This window comes from Buteo buteo, chromosome 19 (assembly GCF_964188355.1).
Source record: "Buteo buteo chromosome 19, bButBut1.hap1.1, whole genome shotgun sequence".
NCBI lineage: Eukaryota > Metazoa > Chordata > Aves > Accipitriformes > Accipitridae > Buteo > Buteo buteo.
Window position 1 is genome coordinate 14,285,844 of NC_134189.1, and position 21,777 is coordinate 14,307,620.

Consider the following 21,777-nt stretch of genomic DNA (forward strand, 5'->3'; position numbering starts at 1 on the left):
TAGTAAGAACACTTAATGCGTTCTAGAACATCTTTGCTGCAGAAATATTATAAAGGACTTCCACATTCAACTCCTAAATTCCTTCTGTAACCACTAAATGCCTGTATAATACAGGAAGGAGCCTGCAAGTCAAGGGCTATGTTAAGCTGTAGTTTTCCTCCCCACACCTGTTTTTTCTGTAACATTCCTTGAATTTAGTAACTTAGTGAGACAACAGCTGAAGGCTTCTGCATAGCACATGCGAATGCAGTTTGTCAGCACCTCATAGAATGGGCTTTTCTGAGGGGCAAAGGGGTGCCCCAAAGACATCAGTGAGCTTCTAGGGAGCAAAGAAAGGGAGACAGAAGCCATCAGGAGCTCTGCACAGACCATGGAAGGGGGCAATGTCTTTCCCCTCACTAAGCCCTCATGTCCTGCTAAACCAATCCTACAGGCAAAGAGAGGAAGGGTTTAGGGTTTGAATTTGTCCCTGGGGACCCTCTGGCGGCAGCTGCAAAGAAAGGATGTGGTGTCTCTGACCCAGGTGGAGTTCCTCCATAAAGGGTAGGCAGGTGTACCCTGCCAAATCACACAGCGGACTACTCCCTCCTGGGGACCCAGAGACTCAATCTGTTTTACATGCATAGCAGGACTCCCTACGTCATCCACACCGTTTCCCCAGTCAGCAGAGCTCTGCGAAGCAGCATGACTCACCTTTAACCCTCCCACCTCCTCAAGTGGAGCAAAGCTGGGCCAGTAGCCATCCTCTGAGAAGCGAAGCTCCTTTACGGGGTGCTGTGCCTCTCTGTTCCTCCTGCAGACGCCCAGGAACAAGATGAAGGGGAAAGCCTGGAAACCCAACATATGCACTGGAGAAGCGGCCACCCAAGCACTTCTGCTTGTCAGGACAGAGGTGACTCATTGAGGCCTGAAATCTCACAGTTTGGGTTGGTGCTGCAATATTAATTTACTGGCATGCAGCCATTCATATATCCTGCTGCACGCTGCAGCCCACTATCAGACAGGAAACTGCCGACCCTTTCAATTTGCCATATGGGTTAAGTTTCTAAGCGAGTTACTTATTTCGGCTTATTTTAAATGAGCTCTTTCTTGCTTCTGGATAGGCTACTGTAGGTCTTGACAAGAGTTCAGCTTTCCTGTTGCTTTTGTGGCTAAACCCAACAAACGCCAGGCCGAAGACACGTCTCCTTTTGAGAGGTAACGAGTGACGACGCGAAGCCCGGGCAGAACGAACCCCCCGAGGTACTGCCTCTGCCACAGAAGAGGGGCGTTTTCCTGCAGAGTTCAATTTCTCACCCCTCCCTTTTAAGCCCACTCTTGGCTGTGTCCAGAAGCAACCGGCCTGAAGCGGGCCGAGGCGGCAGAGCGGGGCAGGGAGGCGGCGGAGGAGCAGGGCCGCGGCAGAGGAGCAGGGCCGCCGCCTCCCCGCAGGCACCGGCTGCCCCAGCCGGGTGTCAGCGCAGTTCACCGCGGGCCTGCGGCCCCCCGAGACGAGCGGGCAGCCCCTGAGGCAAAGCGGGTACGGCACCTCGGCCGCCCTTCTTCCACCCGGCCGGGCAGGCCTGAGGCGGCGCGGCTGCTGCCCCTGGCGGCGGGCCGCGGCGGGGCCGAGTTTCACTTTCTGTCCCGGCGCTGCCCGAGCGGGAAACGAAAACTAGGCGGCGGAGTGGGCGCTGCTGCTCTCTGACGCAGCCGCCGAGGAAAACGGCGAGGCAGCCCCGCTCCGCCCGGCAGCCCCGCTCCGCCCGGCAGCCCCGCTCCGCCCGGCAGCACCGCCGCGGCAGCCGCTTCCCCGCTGCCCTCCGCTTCCCCCCGCTCGCTGCCGGCGGCCCTCCCGGGTCGCAGGGGCTGGTCCGGGCCGCCAGGCTGAGGTGCTCCTCCGCACCGCCGGTGTTCCGGGCCCCCGCGGGCCCGTCAGCAGGTGAGGTGCGAACGTGAGGGACCGCCGAGGCTCGAAGCGCTTTCTGATCCTGCGGGAGTTGGTAAGAAACCTTTTTGCTGGTTTGTCAGATGGGATGAGCTGGAGCCACAGTGCACCTGGAGAGAAAAAAAAAAAAAAGGAGAGGTTAAAAAGGGAGACGAACAAACACGTAGTTTGACAGCAAAGTGGAAAGTCTCATTTCAGTCACGTCCGAGAGAATTGTGGCGGTGAAGGGCTCCAGTCCCTGTGGCAGCCCTTCGGGGAGCGCCTCAGGGCAGCCATCTCCTCCCCAGAGCCACTGCTGCGCAGCCCACCTCACACCCCAGCACCATCGCCCCGGCCGCTTGCTCCCCAAGATACCCGTGAGGGGAAAGGAGCGATGATGGCGGGGAAGGGGCGACAAGGGACAGAGGTGGTGGCCCTCCTCAGGCTTCGGGGACTGTGGTACCGGGGTGTGAAGGGACCATTGGGGGTTTGCCGCGAGAGGCCGGTGTCTCGGGAGGGCAGACAGGCTGTGGAGCAGGCCAGAGTGAAAGGGGGGATGCTGGGCTGGCTGAGGGAGGCCGAGTGAGAGGGCTCGATGGTTACGGGGTGGAGGGTATGAGGAGGGTATCGCCGCTACCTTTTCTCTGCCTAACGCTAGCGTGGTTGCTTGGCTCGGCTAAGCCACGTACCTTGAGGGAGCAGTACCAAATCCTATGCCTGATCTGCAACGGAAACTGAGAAGCGACCCTGCTTCTCCAGTGAGAGAGGAGGAATCCGGGGCAAGCGGGGAGCCTGCTCCTCAATTCCTATGCTCGCTCACCAGGTTTTTTTATACATTTATACAGGGAAAGGAAGGTCAAGTGCAAATCTTATGAATGCTGTATTTCTGATAGCCAAAATGAGGCAGTTTTGTGCAAGGGTTGGGAATTTGTGTTCTTGTCCCTGCTCCTGCACTGGGGTTCCTGCTAGTAGTGTCTGGGCGCCTGGGAGAGAGTTTCACTGAACCAGAGACCAAAATCCTCCCATGTCTGTATCCCACTGCACCTTCCTACCCTAATAGCTTTCTACCTATTTCTCAAGTCACCCAAACCCTTTTAGCCGTGAGCTTGCTCTTTCGTTCTAGCCTTAGTCCTACCTTTCCTGCCAAAATCTGCATCTTGCAAGTTCACCTCATCCCTGGTACATCCCTAGCTATTGTTTAGCTACTTCTGCTCTGCCTCTCCCCCTCCTTTCCGTCTCCTTTGGCATCCCTACTGGCTGTGAGCATTACTTGCCTTCTGGCTGATATTACACCGACTAAACCCAGTGGCTCTCACAGTACAAGCAAAGGTGGGCACCGGCTCCAGCTGGGCTTTCAGAAACCTGAATGCCTCGTTAAATCATTTCTAGGGGAAGAGACAGTGTGAGTTCAGACTCTGTTTTGCTGAGGAAGAAATCTAATCCAATTTGTCTTTTCATGCACAGCTGTTCTAATAACTGGGTTTGGATATAAAAAGCAATATTCTTGAGTCGATCTTTGAATGTCTGACTTTTTTTTTTTTTTTCCCCCCCAAATAAAACTCCTCAGCAAATTTGACACTATTTAGTGAATCTGAGTCTATGACACTTAGAGTTCAAAATTAATCTTCAAAAGTAAAGAATCAAAAGTACAGTTGGGAAAAAGTATAATCAAGCTTTAAGGTAATAATTAGTGGAAAAAAAGAAGTATTTCTAGTTTCCCTGCCTGAATCTTCAGAAACTTTGATATTTAACATTATTAGGCACAGTTAACCTGAAAAATAGAAATAGCATGCTTTTAAAGCAAAGATTTTCTTTTTGTGAAAGGCAGAACCAGGATTTTTTTGCTTATTTCCCTTTCTTGGTAGCTTTTATTCATTCTTTCAGCACCTGGCCTTAGGTTCATTTTATGTGCTGTTTAATATTTGTAAAATAATAATTTTTGAAGCATGTGTTTTGTGTGTTCCCTCCCCCCACCCCCGTGAATGCTTCCCTAAGCATATCCTTTTTTTCTGATTCTGCCTCCCTGTTGGAGGTGGGCTTTTAAAAAGTTTCATTTTTGTGTAATTAGTTTTGAACATTTGTTACATTTTCTTGTGTATTTTTACTTTGCTTTCATTTAGTGATTTTTCTTTTTTTTTTCAACTTTTATTTAAAGACCCAGTACCTGAGTCATAAAAGACTGTCAGAGTAATAGTCTGTTCAATACTCCTTTGAAAATCAGGGCATTGTAATGGTTCTCTTGCTTAAACAGTTACTTTGATTGTGATCGCTTGAAGGAGCATAAAAAGAAACTGATCTTTAGGTTCTTAAATGCCTTTAAAAATTACAGTCCAAAGTGGCACAGTAGAGCTGTGACTAAGGCACTTAAAAGCAATGCAGAGAGCCCAGTACAGAAAACAAACAAATGCTTATCAGCTCAAAAGGCTAGAGAAGGTGAAATTTGCCCTTTTGAATACTTGGGATATTTTGGGTGATAAAGTATTACTTTCACTGAACAGAGGAGTTTTTGCAACATCTGTGATTCGGACAATTTTAATCATATTATTTACCAAATTTTCTTGAACAGGGATATCTGGAGTTCCCTGGCTTCGTGGAGCTGTTTCTGTGGAATCGAAGGTTCTTTTATTTATTTAGCCACAAAAGGAAGACAGGATGTGCAATTGCCGTCAAGCTCCATGTCTGTTACTTTGCCAATAACCCGCAACCTACAATACCCATGTTAATTCAAATATACCAAATGCCGTCACAGTAATCTTACTAAGTTTATTGACATTCCAGCCTTTTCATAATGAAAATATCAAATACAAAGACAAATCTTGGGTTTCTGGGTGTGTCCCCTCTTTCTGACCTTTCTGTATCTTTCTGCAGTCCATCTGTCTTTGTACAGTATTGTTGATGGGACAAAGGAGCGGACGTCAAGAAAGAAGCAAGAAACTAGAGCTGGCACTAAGCGAGACTATGAAGGCAGAAACAGAAGTACAAAATAATAAAGAGGAAGACAAAGAACCGAAGGCCAAAGACCAGAGGCTAACATCAGTCTTTGGTGTGGCAGACTTAAAAAATGGTAATAATGTTTTGCCTATTCTTCACTCTCATATTTTCTAATGCCTGCTGTTCCATTCTCTGTCCTTAGGCTTCATTTTCTCCTATTCTTTACCTCTTCACTGAGGAACATATATATGAGTCTCATTTTGCCCTGCCAAGTAACCACTTTGAGTTTTCGGGAAGGGATTACATGAGGATCTCAGAGCTTTTTCCCATTTTAAGTCCTCAAATTGACCAATGCAGCTGAAAAGGTCTAGATGCTGATCCTGTCTCTTTCTAAATACAACCAGCATTGCCTCTGGATTTGCTAAACCATGGACTAGGCCCTAGTTATTCTGCTCCATCACTAGATTGGCCTCTCAAAAGCTGTCATCAGTATTTCAGGTGTACATACTGTTCTATCCCAGCTATAGCCCACCCTTACCACCAACTGTATGCATTTCAGGGTTGTTCTGAGTTTCCGTTCCACGTCCTCTCTTCCTACAGCGATGACTTCAGAAGAAAACCTTCTAATTTCTGACCGTGGTTACTTATACTGCTTTGGGGTACAGAATATGTCATCTTTTTAGATGCAGTGTGAACAGCTGTGACTTGCTTTTTCCACTTCTCTCAGGCTAGTTCCTTTCTTTGAAAGTGAGACAAAGAATACCAGAGGTAGGCTGAAGGGGAAACTTGAAGCCTGTGTGATGGACAACTAGCATGTGGTCCCACATGTAGCTCTTCATTATGTTATTAGGCGTGGCTTTGTAAAAGGCTGAATAAAAATCCTCATACAGGCAGCCTTTGACTTCTGTCTTTTTTAATTTTATGTTTAGGTGTGTTATGAGAGGACTGAAAATAGAGGAACTGGGAGACATCCGAGTATCATAATCCAGGCTTACTTGGATTTTTCCTGTCAGTTGCCAAACAAAAATAAACGTTATCTGCTTGAGCAACATAAGGATAGATTGAACACCCTCAGGTCTGACCAAGATGCTGGGCCTATACACTGGATGGCTGAATATGTGCAAGAGGAGTTTGCCACTTTCAAATAATTTTAGCTTTCTTTTCTTGTACCTATCTCCAGTCCTCACTTCCTCTTTTTTTCTGCCTACAGAAGCTATTGGACTGTACAATGTTGGACAGAGCTGCTGTCTGAACTCTCTGCTCCAAGTGTTCCTCATGAATATACGCTTCACAGGGATACTTCGAAGGTACCACCTGTTTGAACTATCTGAGATACTTCCATTGTTGCTCTATGGTCTCCTTTCCTTTTTTATATGGAATGTACATTTGAAGGCTTGGATCACCAAGGTGCTAGTAAAGCTCAGCTCGCTCAGCAAGCTCTCTGCCTTGTTGTGTCTGTCAAATACAGACTAGGGCCTGCAAAGGTAGAAGTTGCAGTGTTCTGACTTGTTAGTCATCTCTGATTCATGTGTCATTTGCACACCAGTAAGCTGCAGTCTTGAACTGAGTCTTTATGACTCGTATCTTTCTTTTCTGTAACAGGATATGGTTTTATTCCAGGTATACTCATAGGCCGTTATAACTAAAAGATGTGTTGTGTCAAACCATATCCACTATTAATTTTGTAACTTTAAGCATGTAAACTTAAACATATTGTGATCCATAGCCTCTGGCCTCTGATTGCCCTGGCTAACACCTGATAGAGAAGAGTAAGTGTTGTTGCAGATAGCAAATACAGTGTTATTTTGTTTTGCTTGACTGTGCTCTCTACTTGTTTGTGAGGAGGATTTGGACTTCTGCCTTCCTACCAACTGCACTAATAACTGGTTTGATTTGTTTTCAGTTTATTCAGTTCACTGCAGCTTTAACCATGTAAGTGGATCATTCCTATTCAGTCCTCCTTTCTCCAAATTTCTTACACAGTCACCAGTGTGCAGAGGGGGAAGAAGACAAGTTACAGACATGCAAAGATGAAAAGTGTCATAAATGGGCAAAGCTAAATAACGTGGACAGTAGGTTACCATTGTTATTTGAAGAAAGACTTAGAAAAACCTGTGGACTCCAATAAATTTAGGGAGGATAAAGAACTTTCCAGTTGGCATATAGTTGAAATACAAGCATTACGATATATATGCCCATGAAATTTTGAGGGTATGTTGAGAATGAAGGCATGAACAGGTGGGAGGCAAGAATAGCTCTGAAACTAGCTGTAACTAATGTTGTTTCTAGAGCCCAGAAAGCCCTTCAGGTCCTGCTCGGTTTGCCCCTTGTTCAGGAACAGGTTGTCATGGTTTAACCTCAGCCTGCAACTAAGCACCATGCAGCTGCTCACTCACCTCCCTCACAGTGGGATGGGGAAGAGAATCAGAAGGGTAAAAGTGAGAAAACTTATGGGCTGAGATAAAGACAATTTAATAGGTAAAGCAAAAGCTGCACACACAAGCAAAGCAAAGCAAGGATTTCATTCCTCACTTCCCATTGGCAGGCAGGTGTTCAGTCATCTCCAGCAAAGCAGGGCTCCATCATGTGTAACAGTTACTTGGGAAGACAAATTCCATAACTCCAAACGTCCCCCACTTCCTTCTTCTTCCCCCAGCTTTATATGGTGAGCGTGATGTCATATGGTCTGGAATATCCCTGTGGTGGGTTGACCCTGGCTGGATGTCAGGTGCCCACCAGAGCTGCTCTATCGCTTCTGTCCTCAGCTGGACAGGGGAGAGAAAATATAACAAAAGGCTTGTGGGTCAAGATAAGGACAGGGAGAGACCACTCAATCAGTTACTGTCACGGGCAAAAGAGACTCGACTTAGGGAAAATTAACTTAATTTATTGCCAATCAAACCAGAGTAGGGTAATGAGAAATAAAACCAAATCTTAAACCACCTTCCCCCCACCCCTCCCTTCTTCCTGGGCACAGCTGTGCTCACGAATTCCCTACCTAGGCTCCCCAGTGGCACAGGAGGATGAGGAATGGGGGTTATGGTCAGTTCATCACACATCGTCTCTGCCGCTCCTTCCTCCTCAAGGGCGGGACTCCTCACACTCTTCCTCTGTTCCGCCGTGGGGTGCCTTCCACAGGAGGCAGTCCTCCACGAACTTCTCCAACGTGGATCCTTCCCACAGGCTGCAGTTCTTCATGAACTGCTCCAGCATGTGTCCCTTCCATGGCATGTAGTCCCTCAGGAGCACACTGCTCCAGCGTGGGTCCCCCGTGGGGTCACAAGTCCTGCCAGAAAACCTGCTCTGTGGGTTCCTATCTCCACAAATCCGCAGGTCCTGCCAGGACCTTGCTCCAGCGTGGGCTTCCCACGGGGTCACAGCCTCCTTCAGGCACCCACCTGCTCCGGCGTGGGGTCCTCCATGGGCTGCAGGTGGATATCTGCTCCACCGCAGACCTCCCTGGGCTGCAGGGGGACAGCCTGCCTCACCATGGTCTTCCCCATGGGCTGCAGGGGAAATCTCTGCTCCGGCGCCTGGAGCACCTCCTCCCCCTCCTTCACTGACCTGGGGGTCTGCAGGGTTGTCTCTCTTACATGTTCTCACTCCCCTCTCCAGCTGCAGTTTCTGTGCTGCAGCAACTTTTTTTTTCCCCCTTCTTAAATCTGTTATCACAGAGGCACTACTACTGTCACTGATGGGTTTGGCCTTGGCCAGCGGTGGGTCTGTCTTGGAGCCGGCTGGCATTGGCTCTGTTGGACACAGGGGAAGCTTCCAGCAGCTTCTCACAGAAGCCACCCCTGTAACCCCCCTGCTACCAATACCTTGCCACACAAACCCAATACAATCCCTTGGGTCAGTTTGGGTCAGCTGTCCCAGCTGTGTCCCCTCCCAAATTCTTGTGCACCCCCAGCCTGCTCCCTGGTGGGGTGGGGTGGGGTGAGAAACAGAAAAGGCCTTGGCTCTGGGTAAGCACTGCTCAGCAGTAAGTAAAACACCTCTGCATTATCAACACTGTTTTCAGCACAAATCCAAAACATAGCCCCATACTAGCCACTATGAAGAAAATTAACTCTATCCCAGCCAAAACCAGCACACAGGCCAAGTTAAAATTGTGGCCTTTTACTTTAAAACTGTCAGCCTGCTCTGTGGGATGAGCTAGTGCAGGTGTCTGCTTCCCCTTTTTTCCTTCTTTTGCTGAAAACATGTCCGTTCTGCTTCCTTTTGGGTTGCTATCTGTGTTATCCACCTTTGCTCCTCCAGGTATGACGTCTAATATTTCTCCATTGTACTGCTTGATTACCATTTGTGTTGCTGCTTCTCTTTATAGGATCACAGTGCCACCACATGCTGCACAGAAGAGGAGGAATGTCCCATACCAAATGCTCCTGCTGTTGGAGGAGATGCAGTGCGGCAAGCAGAAAGCTGTTTCTCCCACAGCCCTTGCTTGTTGTCTTTCAGTATACAGAGTGAAATGTAAGCAGTGCTGCCTCATCCCCACCTCTGTCTGCAGACCAAGGATGTTAATTATCAAGCACTAACAAGCAGTGCAGACTCTGACATCTCATTTAGAGATTCAGAAATGTGAGGAGTTAGGTACATGATGATGTAGCGCTCTTTATAGCTGCCTCTCAGTTTTGAGTGAGATGCTGTGTTTTACTTGTGAAGAGAGAGGAAAAAAGCCCCTACTGGATATCCTTGCTGATGTTCAAAGGGTGGGAAGACTACTATCAGACTGCTAGAAGACTCAGCTGCTGATACTGGCCAGAGGGCAAGGGCTGTGCAGGGCAAAGGGAAGACAGCTTATAGCTTGATTTATCTTGCTATACTGACATGATAATAGTGAAACAGCTGCTGTTTCTTATTAGAAGGAAAGGATCATGTGGAACAGATAGAGTTCACCCAGATCCCCAAGGTTAGAAACCATATCCTTCCTGTTCCTTATTATAAGGGCAGAGAGAAGAATTTGCTGGCTTAACCTCCCCCCCAGGAAGGGTCCTAAAGGAGAGAGATTGTTAAATGCACAAGTTCCCGGTGACAATGGGATGCTGAGGGTCTGTTTATGTCTACAAATACACATGGTATATCCAAATGCTCTTATCTTTATCATATAAAAGCCAAAACAGGACAGCACTGAATGGGACAGATGGTAGCCAGCCCAGACCTATATTAAGGAGCAACATGAGATAACCCAAATATTCTGTTTGCATTATTTCTCCCCCTGAGACTTAATGGCTCTGCATTCTGCCTTCTCTCTTCCAAATAAAGAGAGATGTTCAAAAAGAGTTTGTAAAGCTTGACAGTTTACCACCTTGCCTTTCTGCTTTAAAATTCAGGTGTGGTTCATAAAGTCCTATATCCCAGTGATTGGTGCTTTACCTGGATTACAGATGTGCTATTAGACATAAGGAAAGGTATATTTTCTGAGCTTCATTTAGTCAGGGATGTCTGTAATCTTACTAGAACCCAGCTGAAGTCAGTACCTGCAGACTTGCAGGGAAGTTGAAAACACTTCCACCTCAGGTTGATGGATTATTCCACAAAATTTGTTTCACCTATGATCAAGCATAGAGGTAGTCCAGAAATATCAAGATTTTGCTAAACTATGTGTAGTTTTGCCCAGTTCCTAAGTCTGGAGTTCATCATGGGCTGAAAGCATCAGTTCTTCACAGTCAAGGATGTGGATTTCCCCCCCGCCCTCCCCAAATTGAATCATAGAATCATTTAGGTTGGAAAAGACCTTCAAGATCATTGAGTCCAACCATCATCCATGCCCACTAAACCACGTTTTGGAGTACCTTCTCTACACGCTTTTTTAATACCTCCAGGGATGGTGACTCAACTGCTTCCCTGGGCAGCCCATTCCAATGTCTGACAACCCTCTCAGTAAAGAAATTTTTCCTAATATCCAACCTAAATCTCCCTTGCCGCAACTTGAGGCCATTTCCTCTCATCCTATTACCAGCCACCTGACAGAAGAGACTAGCACCCACCTCACTACAACCCCCCTTCAGGTAGTTGTAGAGAGTGATAAGGTCTCCCCTCAGTCTCCTATTCTCCAGAAAAATTCAAATTCAATCTTGAAGCAATTCTCTGCTGAGCCATTTTAAGCAAGCTGTGCATTGAGCTGTATCCCACCATCTTAGGTTTCTTAATGTCCCGGTTTAGCCGGAGTGGAAAGGCAAAGTGTAATGTTACTGCATCATCCTTGGCTTCCTGTCCTGAAGCTGTGTGCTTTTTCCCTGGGTAGGGTCAAGGGGTTTATACCATTCTGTATATGAGACGTATGGACAGACCTCCCTGTCATTTTTATCTCAGGACTCCATAGTGTTACAGCCTTAGTGAGGGGATGGGGAAGACAAGTCTGTGCAGTAACAAAGATGAAAAAGAGAACAGAATCTTCCTTGTATTGTTTCTAAGAAGGACTCAAATAAATGCAACCCTTAACTCAATGAGACATCTGAGCCCTATCATCCCATAGGTATTTAGTATACTCTTGGCCCTGCATCTGTTGACAAGGACATGGCTTTTGCACTGGGTTGTACCATGGGGCACTCAACCCTTCCCATGTTTTCCCACTGCCTGCTCGGGTCACACAGAGACATTGCAGCTTGTCTCCAGTCTAAGCTCTGTTCCTGGCAGGGAGTGGCAAGGGAACAAGAGGCTGGATCTAATGGGAGACAATAAAGCTCCCTTTGCTGTCTGTGCTTGGTGCTGTTCATAATACTGATTGAGGTTGTGTTTTCTGTTTGTCCAGTGTTTGTGCAGCATGATGCTGCCCAGCTCTTTCTGACTCTCTGGAACTTGATAAAGAGGCAGATGAAAAAGCCACAGCTGGTAAGGATGGTCACTGAAATGAACACCAGGTCCTTTGACCCTTGTCATGTGTGGTTTACTCTGTTTCTTGGAGAAGAATCCTGTTCATTGACAATTGTCCTAAATGAAATTCTTAAAACTATCCCCTATTTGGATCTTTCCTCACATCTTTCAAATGGGAGAGGGAATCTTGGTTTCATAGGCTTCAACATTTTGAATCACAGTTAACTTCTGTTTATCCTACTCTTAGGGCATGCCAGGGTCTCTGTTCTAGTGGGAGAGCTGATTAATAACAAAAAGATTGATCTTTTTGCAACACTGAATTTAGTTATCTTGCATTTCTTTTTTTCCCAAATTTCTGTAAGCATTTATTGGTGTGTCTTGACACAGCTCCTCCGTTCTTTGAATGTGCATTTCATTATAATTAGTCACTGTTAGTATGTTATGAATATGACAGTTCCTCCCAGGGGAGCTGTGTAAGGTAAGAGAAAAGTGACTCATCCTCAATCCACTGTCATAGTTTCATTTGTACTGAAGAAAGGCTCCTATTGCTGGTCCAAACAAAACAGTAAAATTCTACATCAAAGCAGACATTTAACTGCCTGATCTTGTTATAGGCTATGTCTTTCCCATCTGCCTGGGAATGAGGGGAAGGAGTTGTTCTCCTTTAAATGGTGGGAAGTGCCCTGTCCACATAAGTCAATGTCAGATCTGGATTCAAGCTTTAAAGCAGTAACATTGCATGAAGTAACGTGTCCATGTGGGCTTTCCCACCCACAGAGGGAAATAACTCAGCTGTGTTCTTCATAAACCTTTTTTTGGCCTTTTTTTACCCCTACAGGTTGAAGAGCTGAATGATTTGTACACTATCTGTGTACAGGAGCACCTGGCCTGTCAGAAATGCTCTTCTGAATCAAAGAGGAACAGCAGCATGTTAACCCTTCCACTGCCAGTGTTGGATTCCAGTTCTCACATGCTGAAGACTCTGGTAAGTTCAGTGGCAGCACTGTTTCCTTAGGAAGAAGATTCCCCTCTGTTCACTGTGGGAGGCTTCTCCTTGCAGCACTGGTGTCTCCTGGGACTCATCTAGAATCTCTGTAGGGTGTCTGGGACTTTGAGGTGATCTTTTCTCATTCACATTTCTTCTTTGTTTTGAGGGGTTCTAAACTTCTCAAAAAATTTTTGATTTGGGGAATGGAAAATAAAGTCCTTGAATTGCCTTTCTAAAAAGAGTGTTGACTAAATACTCTGTAAGACTCAAACTCATACTACACAGTGATGTGTACCTGTGAGATCTTAGATACAACAGTGAGGTGCCCTAGATAACTTGTAATCCCTGGCCAGACAGACTACATTTGCCCAGTGCAGTGTTCTTTTACTGTTAAATCAGTACTGCTGTTTGATATCCAGGTACAGAAATGATGGTGGCTATGTAGGTGCTGCCAGAAATAGACAGTGGATTTTTCAGGTGACAGGGGACCATTGGACCTTACTTATTCTCTGACCACTTTATACTGTTTCATCCTAAAGGAACCTCTTTCAAAACCTCTAAGGCTTTGAAGTCAGTATAAAAGACATTTATGCATCAACACCTTTTTTTGTGGAAAATGTGGTACTCTATTTTTTTCAACTAATGTAATCACAGCAGCAGGTAGCAAAAATGGGGTACCTTTTTCTAGGCTGCTAGGCAATCTTTTGTCCTTTGAATAAAATATACCTTCTCTAGCTTTGCTGTTTGCTTCTACCCTGTGAAACAAAGTAGAAATAGAAATCCAGCCTGAAGGAATTCAGTTGAAAGAAATACCCCCTGTCTTCTTAGGAGGACTGTCTGCAATACTTTTTCCATCCAGAAGAGCTGACTGACCACAACATGTGTTTCTGTGAACAGTGTGGAAGGAAAACACCTTTTCTGCAGGTAATGGAGAATTATTTCCCCATGTCTCTTACTCCCTTTAGGACTGGGAAGGGTGGGGGAAAGGATTCAGCTGTATCAATTTAAGAGGAGATCAACAGCTCAAAGATTTGTCAGCACAGCAATGTCAGCATCTTTCCTGTAGGAATCTCCCTACTGTAGATGTAGCTCTAGCAACAAAAGAATGCTTTCATGGGTTTTAATGTAAGTCACCAAGGGATGTAGCATTTCTGTACCAGCAGAAAAGCTTCTGATGGTTTATGCTGAGTTTCCACTGTGGGGCTTTACATTGCTGTGTAGTTCCAGGGGTAGACAAGAATATTTTACTGGACCTGTGCATATACATAAAAGTAGGATACTGTAGGGTGATTCCCTTTCTTCCCTGCTCTCCACTGGACTCCCCATTTTTTACAGTATTGGTCTCTGCCAACCAATGAATTAGCTGTTTCATGGAGAGGCAAGTGCGTTGAAGAGAGAGATGTGTGAGGGAGACTGCGTCAGCTGAAGGCTTGGAGGGGACTTTCCACAACATTTTCACCATTGGGCCACCTCTGAGGCCACAATGCATCCATTTGTCTTGGTGGCAATCATGGCAGCAGCAGTAATATCAACAAAGGGAGTGCTGAAAGAAATGAGCTGTCAGCTTGGCATCCTTCACAGCGGTCTAGTGGCCACATGTCACAAGGAAATAGGCTTGCCTCTCCTCACCTACCTAGTGCTACCAACCTAGGGTTAGGAAAGCAAATGAGAAACAAAGCAGCCCTTGAGACACCCAAGGCTGGGTGCTGATCATGCTGAAGTTCAGAAACTTGGTTATCACAGCTCTGTTACATGTATGTGTCTTGTGTGCAGATGAGATAAAAAGGTTTGGCATCTGCTGTCTGGCGGAATTGGCAATCATTCACTGTAGCACTGACTGTTCTCCATGCTACATTCATGGGGTGGCAATGGCTGTTTCCACCCCCCCTCCACACGGTTTGTTCCTTAGTTTTCAATTGCAGTATTTATTGCTTTACAGAGCATGAAGCTAGTCCATCTGCCGCAGACTCTGACCATACACCTAAAGCGCTTCTGCTTCGAAAAATCAGCGGACATTCACAAGCTTAGCCACTATCTGCCTTTCCCACAAGACCTTGATTTCAATGCAGTCTTGACAGAAAATCAGTGCCAAGCAGATGACAATGAAAAGGTGAGATACTCCTAATGCCCTGTTTAAAAAGGGCAGGTTCTCTTCTCCCCTCTGCTCAAGTCTCATAAAAACTTAAGAGATCACACCAGTACTTGCCTCAGTTCAAAGCACCTGTCTTAAAAATGTATGTCTCAGGCTTTATATGTGCCTGGCGTTGTCTCACATCCCATGGTTTTAACTGGTTCAGGAATTATTCAACTTTCTGTCCTCAGATTAAATCACCAAATGCACTATAAATGGAGCTTTCTGCCATAAGGACAAAAACCAGGCTTTACCAAAAAAAAAACCCAATCCTTTTTTTTTTTCTGAGAGTGTTTAGCATAACTTTTTCCTTCCATTTCTAAATATACTAAAGAAAAGATGAAAACACAGTTCCTTTGGGTGCCCAAATCCAGACATTGTAAACAGTGTCTTAGAGGCAACTTCTGTCCTGTGGTTCAGTCTCCAGGGCAAGGTGGCCTCAGTGAGCAGCAGACCTGCTGCTTTGCGGAGGTCACCAGTCCAAGACAGAGGAACTCCATTCCTGGCAGTTTCCCATGCAGTGTTGTTTGCCACAGAGTTGAGGTTAGCAGGGGGACAACAGCTTTGCCAAGCAGCTGAGAGTGATCTGCCACACTGTGGATCTGTTCCCCTTACTGAGAAATAACAAGGGAAAGTGTGGCAATAGCAAAACCTCACTGGTGCAGTGTTGGCTGCAGTATAACCCCTTTGCTGCCCCTTTGCTGTCTTACTTTCTTTTTCACATTCCTGTGATCTCCAGGGAGGCTGCTAGCCCATAGCTGGCAGGCAGAACTCTGAGGGTAAGAGCAAAAAAGGCAGGATCCTCAAGGCCAATCTAATCTTTCTCCTCTTTCCTTATGAAATGCACATTCTTGCTGTCCTGGCTGCTGCTTCTGTTCAGCCAATGGCAAATGAGAATTGCTACACTGAAAGTTACTCTTTGTGGCTCTTCACAGGCTGCCTGGAAGTATGAGCTTTTTGCTGTTGTTGCTCATTCAGGATCAGCTAGTTGTGGACACTACTGTGCCTATATTCGAAGTCTCACAGAATGTAAATGGTATTGCTTCAACGATTCTGAGGTTTGCCAGGTGAGGAGACAAATCCACATTTCATTTGTAGCTTCCTGGACACTCCTCCAGAATCTCATTCAGTCTGACTGACTGCTGATGAAAGAGAACCAGGAAAGAAAACTGAAGCTGCAGAGCTTTGTGCACCTCATTCCTCTGCTACAGCATACTCTGAGCTGAGGGCAAAGCGGCTCTAGCTTCTGTACTAAACAAGGCCTCAAGTTCTGGTTTGCAATTTGCAGAAGCAGCCATTCACTCTATATCCTACTTCATGTACTCTAGATCTGTTTAATGTATATATTCAGAAGAGACAAAGGAACTGTTTTTCCTTGAAGGGTAAAAGTAATAAACTGATTTATTAAAAGGTGTTTAGTTCCTGCAAGTGCCAATTCTACCACTCTTAGGAGAATTGCTGTGCTGGTATCACAATATGTCCATCTCTTAAGAGTTTTTACCAGCCTTCTCTTGTGTGTTTTTCCTCTCTAGGTATCATGGGATGATGTTAAATGCACCTATGGACATTCCAACCTCCACTGGTAAGCAAACACATCATTTTTACCTAATGCTGGTCTGGGGTTTGGAATGAGGGTAGCAAAGAGAGAGAAGACAAATGGTTTGAACTGCATATTGCCTGGGATGTACTGGGGATGCAGGAGAGTGGAAGAGTCATTGCTGTGTTCTGGTTACTTTGATGCAACTGTATATGACTATACCAGTATACCTCCTGCAGGATTACTGAGTAGCCTCAAATGGGGCTGCAGGAGTGGTCTTGTTACCTATGATTGCCACTTGAACCCTATATCCTGACTGAAGTTAGATACGTCAATCAGGATTCCTCCATGCTTTTTGTTTTGATGCATCATAAGAATGCTGTGGAGGGAGATAATCTGTCCTATAAGCTATAGTGCTGCCAGGGAGTCAGCTTTGTGTGCTGCCTCAGAAACACTGGAGAGGGCCAGTTCAGTTGACCTAAACCTCAAAAAGCTGAGCAGGAGCAAACCCGGGAGGTTACTTGCAAGCTATATCTTCAAACATATATCTTGTTTTGCTTTTTGTTTGCTTCCACAGGGGAGAAACGGCCTATCTCTTGATTTACATGAAAAAACATCCTCAGTAGCCTTATCCAGGAGTATCAGAATGTCTCAGGAAGCTCTGCACTGTCCATGGAGCTCAGCACCTCTGTGCCAGTGTGGATGTGTCCAAATGTTCCACAAGAAAGACGTTCTGCACTCAGTCAGCGACCTCTGCCTTCACATTTATTTATGAAAAAAGTGCAGGAGAGACTCAGCTAGAGAAAGGATCTGCACCTAGAAACTTTTTCTTTCATATATTTTTGGTATTTATGTGATTCTGTATATTAATTTCCTCTTAAAACATAGTAAAGTTAGTCCTTGTCTCTGCTGACTTACCAGTTTCTCTTAATGCTGATGCCTAGATTGCAGTACAGGGGAAGCCTGCATGATGTTCCAGGGAGGCACGTGGTACAGCTGGAGAGCTGTGATAGCCATGCCTAGCCAGTAAGACTGTAAGAGCTTGAGACTTTCTCTGCCCTTTTAGCACCATGTTAGATGCTGGCAAGCTGGGCAGGGGACCCCAAAAGTCTTGTGAAACAGCTGGAACAAGGACCAGAACCCTTATGGTACATGCACCAGTGATGTTTTCTCCTTAAAGCCTTCCTGAAAATTAATCACTGCAGGGGTTGAGATGTGTTTGAAAGTTGGTGTCAGCATAAAGAAGTGTTTTTAAATCAGGAGCTATTGTAGTAGTTCTGATTTACAAGGTGAGTTTGTATATATTTATGCAGATGATTATTATTTTAGCATGATATCAGGCATTTATATGCATTTTCTTTCCTGTATAGGTGTGGTGGGTTGACGCTGGCGGGAGCCCACCCAAGGTGCTCTAACACTGCCCCTCCTCAGCTGGACAGGGGAGAGAGAGTACAATGTTGAGATAAGGACAGGGAGAGATCATTCACCAATTACTGTACTGGGCAAAACAGATTCAACTTTGGGAAAAATTAATTTAATTTACTACCAATCAATTCAGAGTAGGATAAGGAAAAAAAAAACCCACCTCAATCTTAAAACACCTTCCTCTGACCCCTCCCTTCTTCCCAGGCTTAACTTTACTCCCAATTTTCTCTGCGTCCTCCCCCCGCAGCAACGCAGGGGGATGGGGCATGGGGGTTGTGGTCAGTTCATCACATGTTGTCTCTGCCGCTCCTTCCTCCTCAGTTGCTGTCTTCCCCCCCCCCCCCCTTCTTAAATACGTTATCCCAGAGGCGCTACCACTGCTGCTGATGGGCTCAGCCTTGGCCAGCAGCGGGTCCGTCTTGGAGCCGGCTGGCATTGGCGCTGTTGGACACAGGGGAAGCTTCTAGCAGCTTCTCACAGAAGCCACCGCTGTAGCCACCTGCTGCCAAAACCTTGCCACACAAACCTGTCGTGGTTTAACCCCAGCCAGCAACTAAGCACCACGCAGCCGCTCACTCAGTCCCCCCCCATCCAGTGGGATGGGGGAGAAAATCGGGACGAAAAAGTAAAACTCGTGGGTTGAGATAAGAACGGTTTAATAGAACAGAGAAGAAGAAACTCATAATGATAATGATAACACTAATAAAACGACAACAATAGTAATAAAAGGATTGGAATGTACAAATGATATGCAGTGCAATTGCTCACCACTCGCCGACCGACACCCCGCCAGTCCCCGAGCGGCGATTCCCTGCCCCCCCTTCCCAGTTCCTAAACTAGATGAGACGTCCCATGGTATGGAATACACCGTTGGCCAGTTTGGGTCAGGTGCCCTGGCTGTGTCCTGTGCCAACTTCTTGTGCCCCTCCAGCTTTCTTGCTGGCTGGGCATGAGAAGCTGAAAAATCCTTGACCGTAGTCTAAACACTACTGAGCAACAACTGAAAACAACAGTGTTATCAACATTCTTCGCATACTGAACTCAAAACATAGCACTGTACCAGCTACTAGGAAGACAATTAACTCTATCCCAGCTGAAACCAGGACAAAACCCAATACAGAGCAACAGAGATTCTGAAGCTAGCTAATGATTTTGCACAATACGGGCCATACACTGTGATAAGAGAAGTGAGATGCCCTGATGTGCTTGAACTTCTGGGATTTTCCTTTAGTACCCCAGCTAGTTGCCAGCTGGAATTTTCTCGCTCTCTCCCTTCCTTCTCTGCCTATGAAGTGGAAACGTCCCTCAAGCAGAAAGTGTTCTGGAGAGAACAATTTTGTAAAGTAATTTTTAAATCTCCTGTTGAGTCCTGTCACTTTGTGCTGTTGGTTCAGCCTGTGCTCCCATGGCAAGACCACAGAGCCAGAGGGAAAATGTAGAGAGAGCTGGGAAGGAAGGTTTCTAATGTGACAATCAGAAGAGTGTTCTGAAAGCTCATCACAAGACTCAGCTGTGAGGAAAGTTAAAAACTTTGGTTGTGATGCTTTTAAAGCACTCATTGTGGTATGTCTGTGAAAGGATCAGTGATTCCAGTAGTTTGAGATCTAAAAGTACCTTCTAGTGTAGCATGTTGTTTGAGTGTATCTTTACAAGGGTGATATTTTTGTGGGACTGAGCACATTTTAGAATTACTAATGTGGTTATAATAGCAGCTATATATAACCTAATTTTATTTTGATAATGAAGTTCCCAAATCATGTCCGTTTTCTGTTGCTATGTGGAAGGTGAATTGAGAGAGCTTGGAGCATAGCTGTGAAATTACACTTTTATGAACTAGCAGGTATTTATTGCATTGTACTAGCAAGGTCCTTTTTTCTGTTCAACTCTCTTGTATTTGTACTGTTCATTCTGCATTAAAAAAAATCCCAGTGTATTGTTTGTCACCAAGATGAGGAGTTTTCAGCCTATTCACCTTTGGGAATGTGTTACACTCTTTCTAAAGCACCTTGCAATGGGTGAGTAAGAAAACGAAGTTCCTGTCTGCTTTATCCAGCACTTTGCATATGTGAAGTAGCTGAAAGACTGTGCATTTCCAGAAATTGAGAAGTTAATGGGTTAAGAGACTGACAAGACATTTCTAATTTGATATAACCTGAGATTGAAAAACAAGCTATGCTTATGAAAAATGCCTCAAATATGTCATAACCTTCCAGGTATATCACCCATCAAGGAAGCAATTGCTGAGATATATTAAGAATCTTTTCAGTCAGTATCTCTATGAAAAGTAGTCAATGTTTTTTGAATAAAGTAGTATGGGATAAATTCCCTAGAAAATAAATCCTGTGGATTATTCTTGGTCTGTTTTTCCTAAACACCATAAATGCAGGTGGGAGGCTACAGGCCACATGCACAGAGGTTGTACGCTCAGATTAAGTATTCAGGCTAGAGCTACTGCTAATGTTTAGCTCCCAACATCCGGGGAAATGAGGCTGAACCTGGGCACTTCGCCCTCATGCTGGAGGCACAATGGGTTTATTGTCAGGTTCGCTGTCACATGGAAGGTTATATTGCTTCCAGATCCTGATGGGCCATGGGAGGAGCAGGAGGGAGTGCAAACTGCATTGTGTATAGATTTAAAAACTTTGCCTGACCTGAGCTGCTTTTGCAAAAAGTCACCTTGGCTGCCTCTGTGTCCACAGCAAAGTTCAGTTGTATGCTGGATAAACTGCCCAAGAACCTCTTTTAGCTAAGTGCATGGGATTCATTGTTAGTGGATTGATACACAGTTATAACCTGGAGTCCACCTTGCCCAGGGGCTGGCTACAGAAAAGCACCACCTGGATTTCTGCCAGAAAAAAACTTTCCACCATAGAGCCACCGCAAAGGCGTTGGGATTATTTGTCCTGTGTATCAGCCACTATGCAAATGAAGCCGGGCACAGGTATCAAGGGCTTTGAAAAGCCAGATAAAGCCAAGAGTATGTGTGTGGAGAGATTATTGTAGGTCCTGGTAACTCTTCCTTTCTGTTTTTTGTTTGGTTTGAGATCGCCATGTCTTAAGGGAAGGCGCAGTAGCAAAATACACGTTCTCTGCTTCATCTCTGACAGATTCCTCCTCAGTTCCAGATATTCCCCACCTTTGAGAAACACATAGAAAAAAATAAATATCTGTAATATATATAATAAATATATCACACACATGTATAATCTCTAAAACTTAAATATGTTGTAAATCCCCAAATTATACATGAAAGAGAGAGATAATTTTTTGGTACTTTACTTCCAGCTTCATTTTAAGTTACAAGAGTCACTTATCAACAACTAGTTATCATTGGTATTTACACGAAAATGCTGCACGTGAGGCCTACATTTAAAAGACCTTCAGAAAAGGACCTGTTCTAATACGGATTAAAAAACATGGGTTGACAAAACTGTAGTTACTCTAAACTACAATGAGATGTGCAAATCATATTAGGACTTAGCATTACTAGTAATTCTAGTAATAATGGCTTTACTGATAATTTTGTGGATCGCGATAATCTGTTGTGTCTGATAGATTCCAATAGTGAATCCTGTGATAATATTTCTGCAGGGGAACGGCAGTAGTTTTAAGTCATCAGAGGCACCTTCTTCCAACAGGTTTAACCTTGGCTAAGCAGATTCTCTCACCGGCAGTCGCTGCCTTTTTTGTCCCCTGGGGACAGCCTCAGTTTTTGTCCTCCTGGAAGCCGGCCAACGCTGGCCCTTTGCTGGCCCCCGGTATTTCCTACAGCACTGCCTTTCTGGCAGCTTTGTCTTACTGGTCTCCTCTCCTTAAAGCCAAGTTTCTGGTCCTGCCCTGACTCAGGCCATACTTCTCCCAGGGACATTTTGGCAATGTCAAGCCAGGATCGGCTTTGCCGGTAACACCCGTGCTGGTATTTCTTCTGTAACACAGCTTGGGCTTGAAGCTGTGAGCAGAGAGCAGCACTTCCCTAATAACTGCAAACAGAATCCTTAAACAACCTTTCAAAGGTATTTAATGAAGCAATTAGTTTTTAGAAG

General features: G+C 45.4%; 1 protein-coding gene across 2 annotated transcripts; it reads left to right on the forward strand.

Annotated features, from left to right (window-relative positions):
• The first annotated feature begins 1,677 nt into the window (after window positions 1-1,677).
• Window positions 1,678-20,127, forward strand: USP18 (ubiquitin specific peptidase 18). Of its 2 annotated transcripts, XM_075051264.1 has the most exons (11): window positions 1,678-1,982; window positions 4,775-4,970; window positions 6,048-6,144; window positions 9,165-9,310; window positions 11,592-11,671; window positions 12,492-12,638; window positions 13,470-13,565; window positions 14,581-14,751; window positions 15,708-15,839; window positions 16,305-16,354; window positions 16,887-20,127. In XM_075051264.1, the coding sequence occupies exons 2-11, from the start codon at window positions 4,802-4,804 to the stop codon at window positions 16,933-16,935; spliced, it is 1,137 nt and encodes a 378-aa protein (XP_074907365.1). In that variant the 5' UTR covers window positions 1,678-1,982; window positions 4,775-4,801; the 3' UTR covers window positions 16,936-20,127. The 2 variants fall into 2 exon arrangements, with proteins under 2 accessions (XP_074907365.1, XP_074907367.1); XM_075051266.1 differs by lacking the exon at window positions 15,708-15,839.
• The last annotated feature ends 1,650 nt before the right edge of the window (window positions 20,128-21,777 follow it).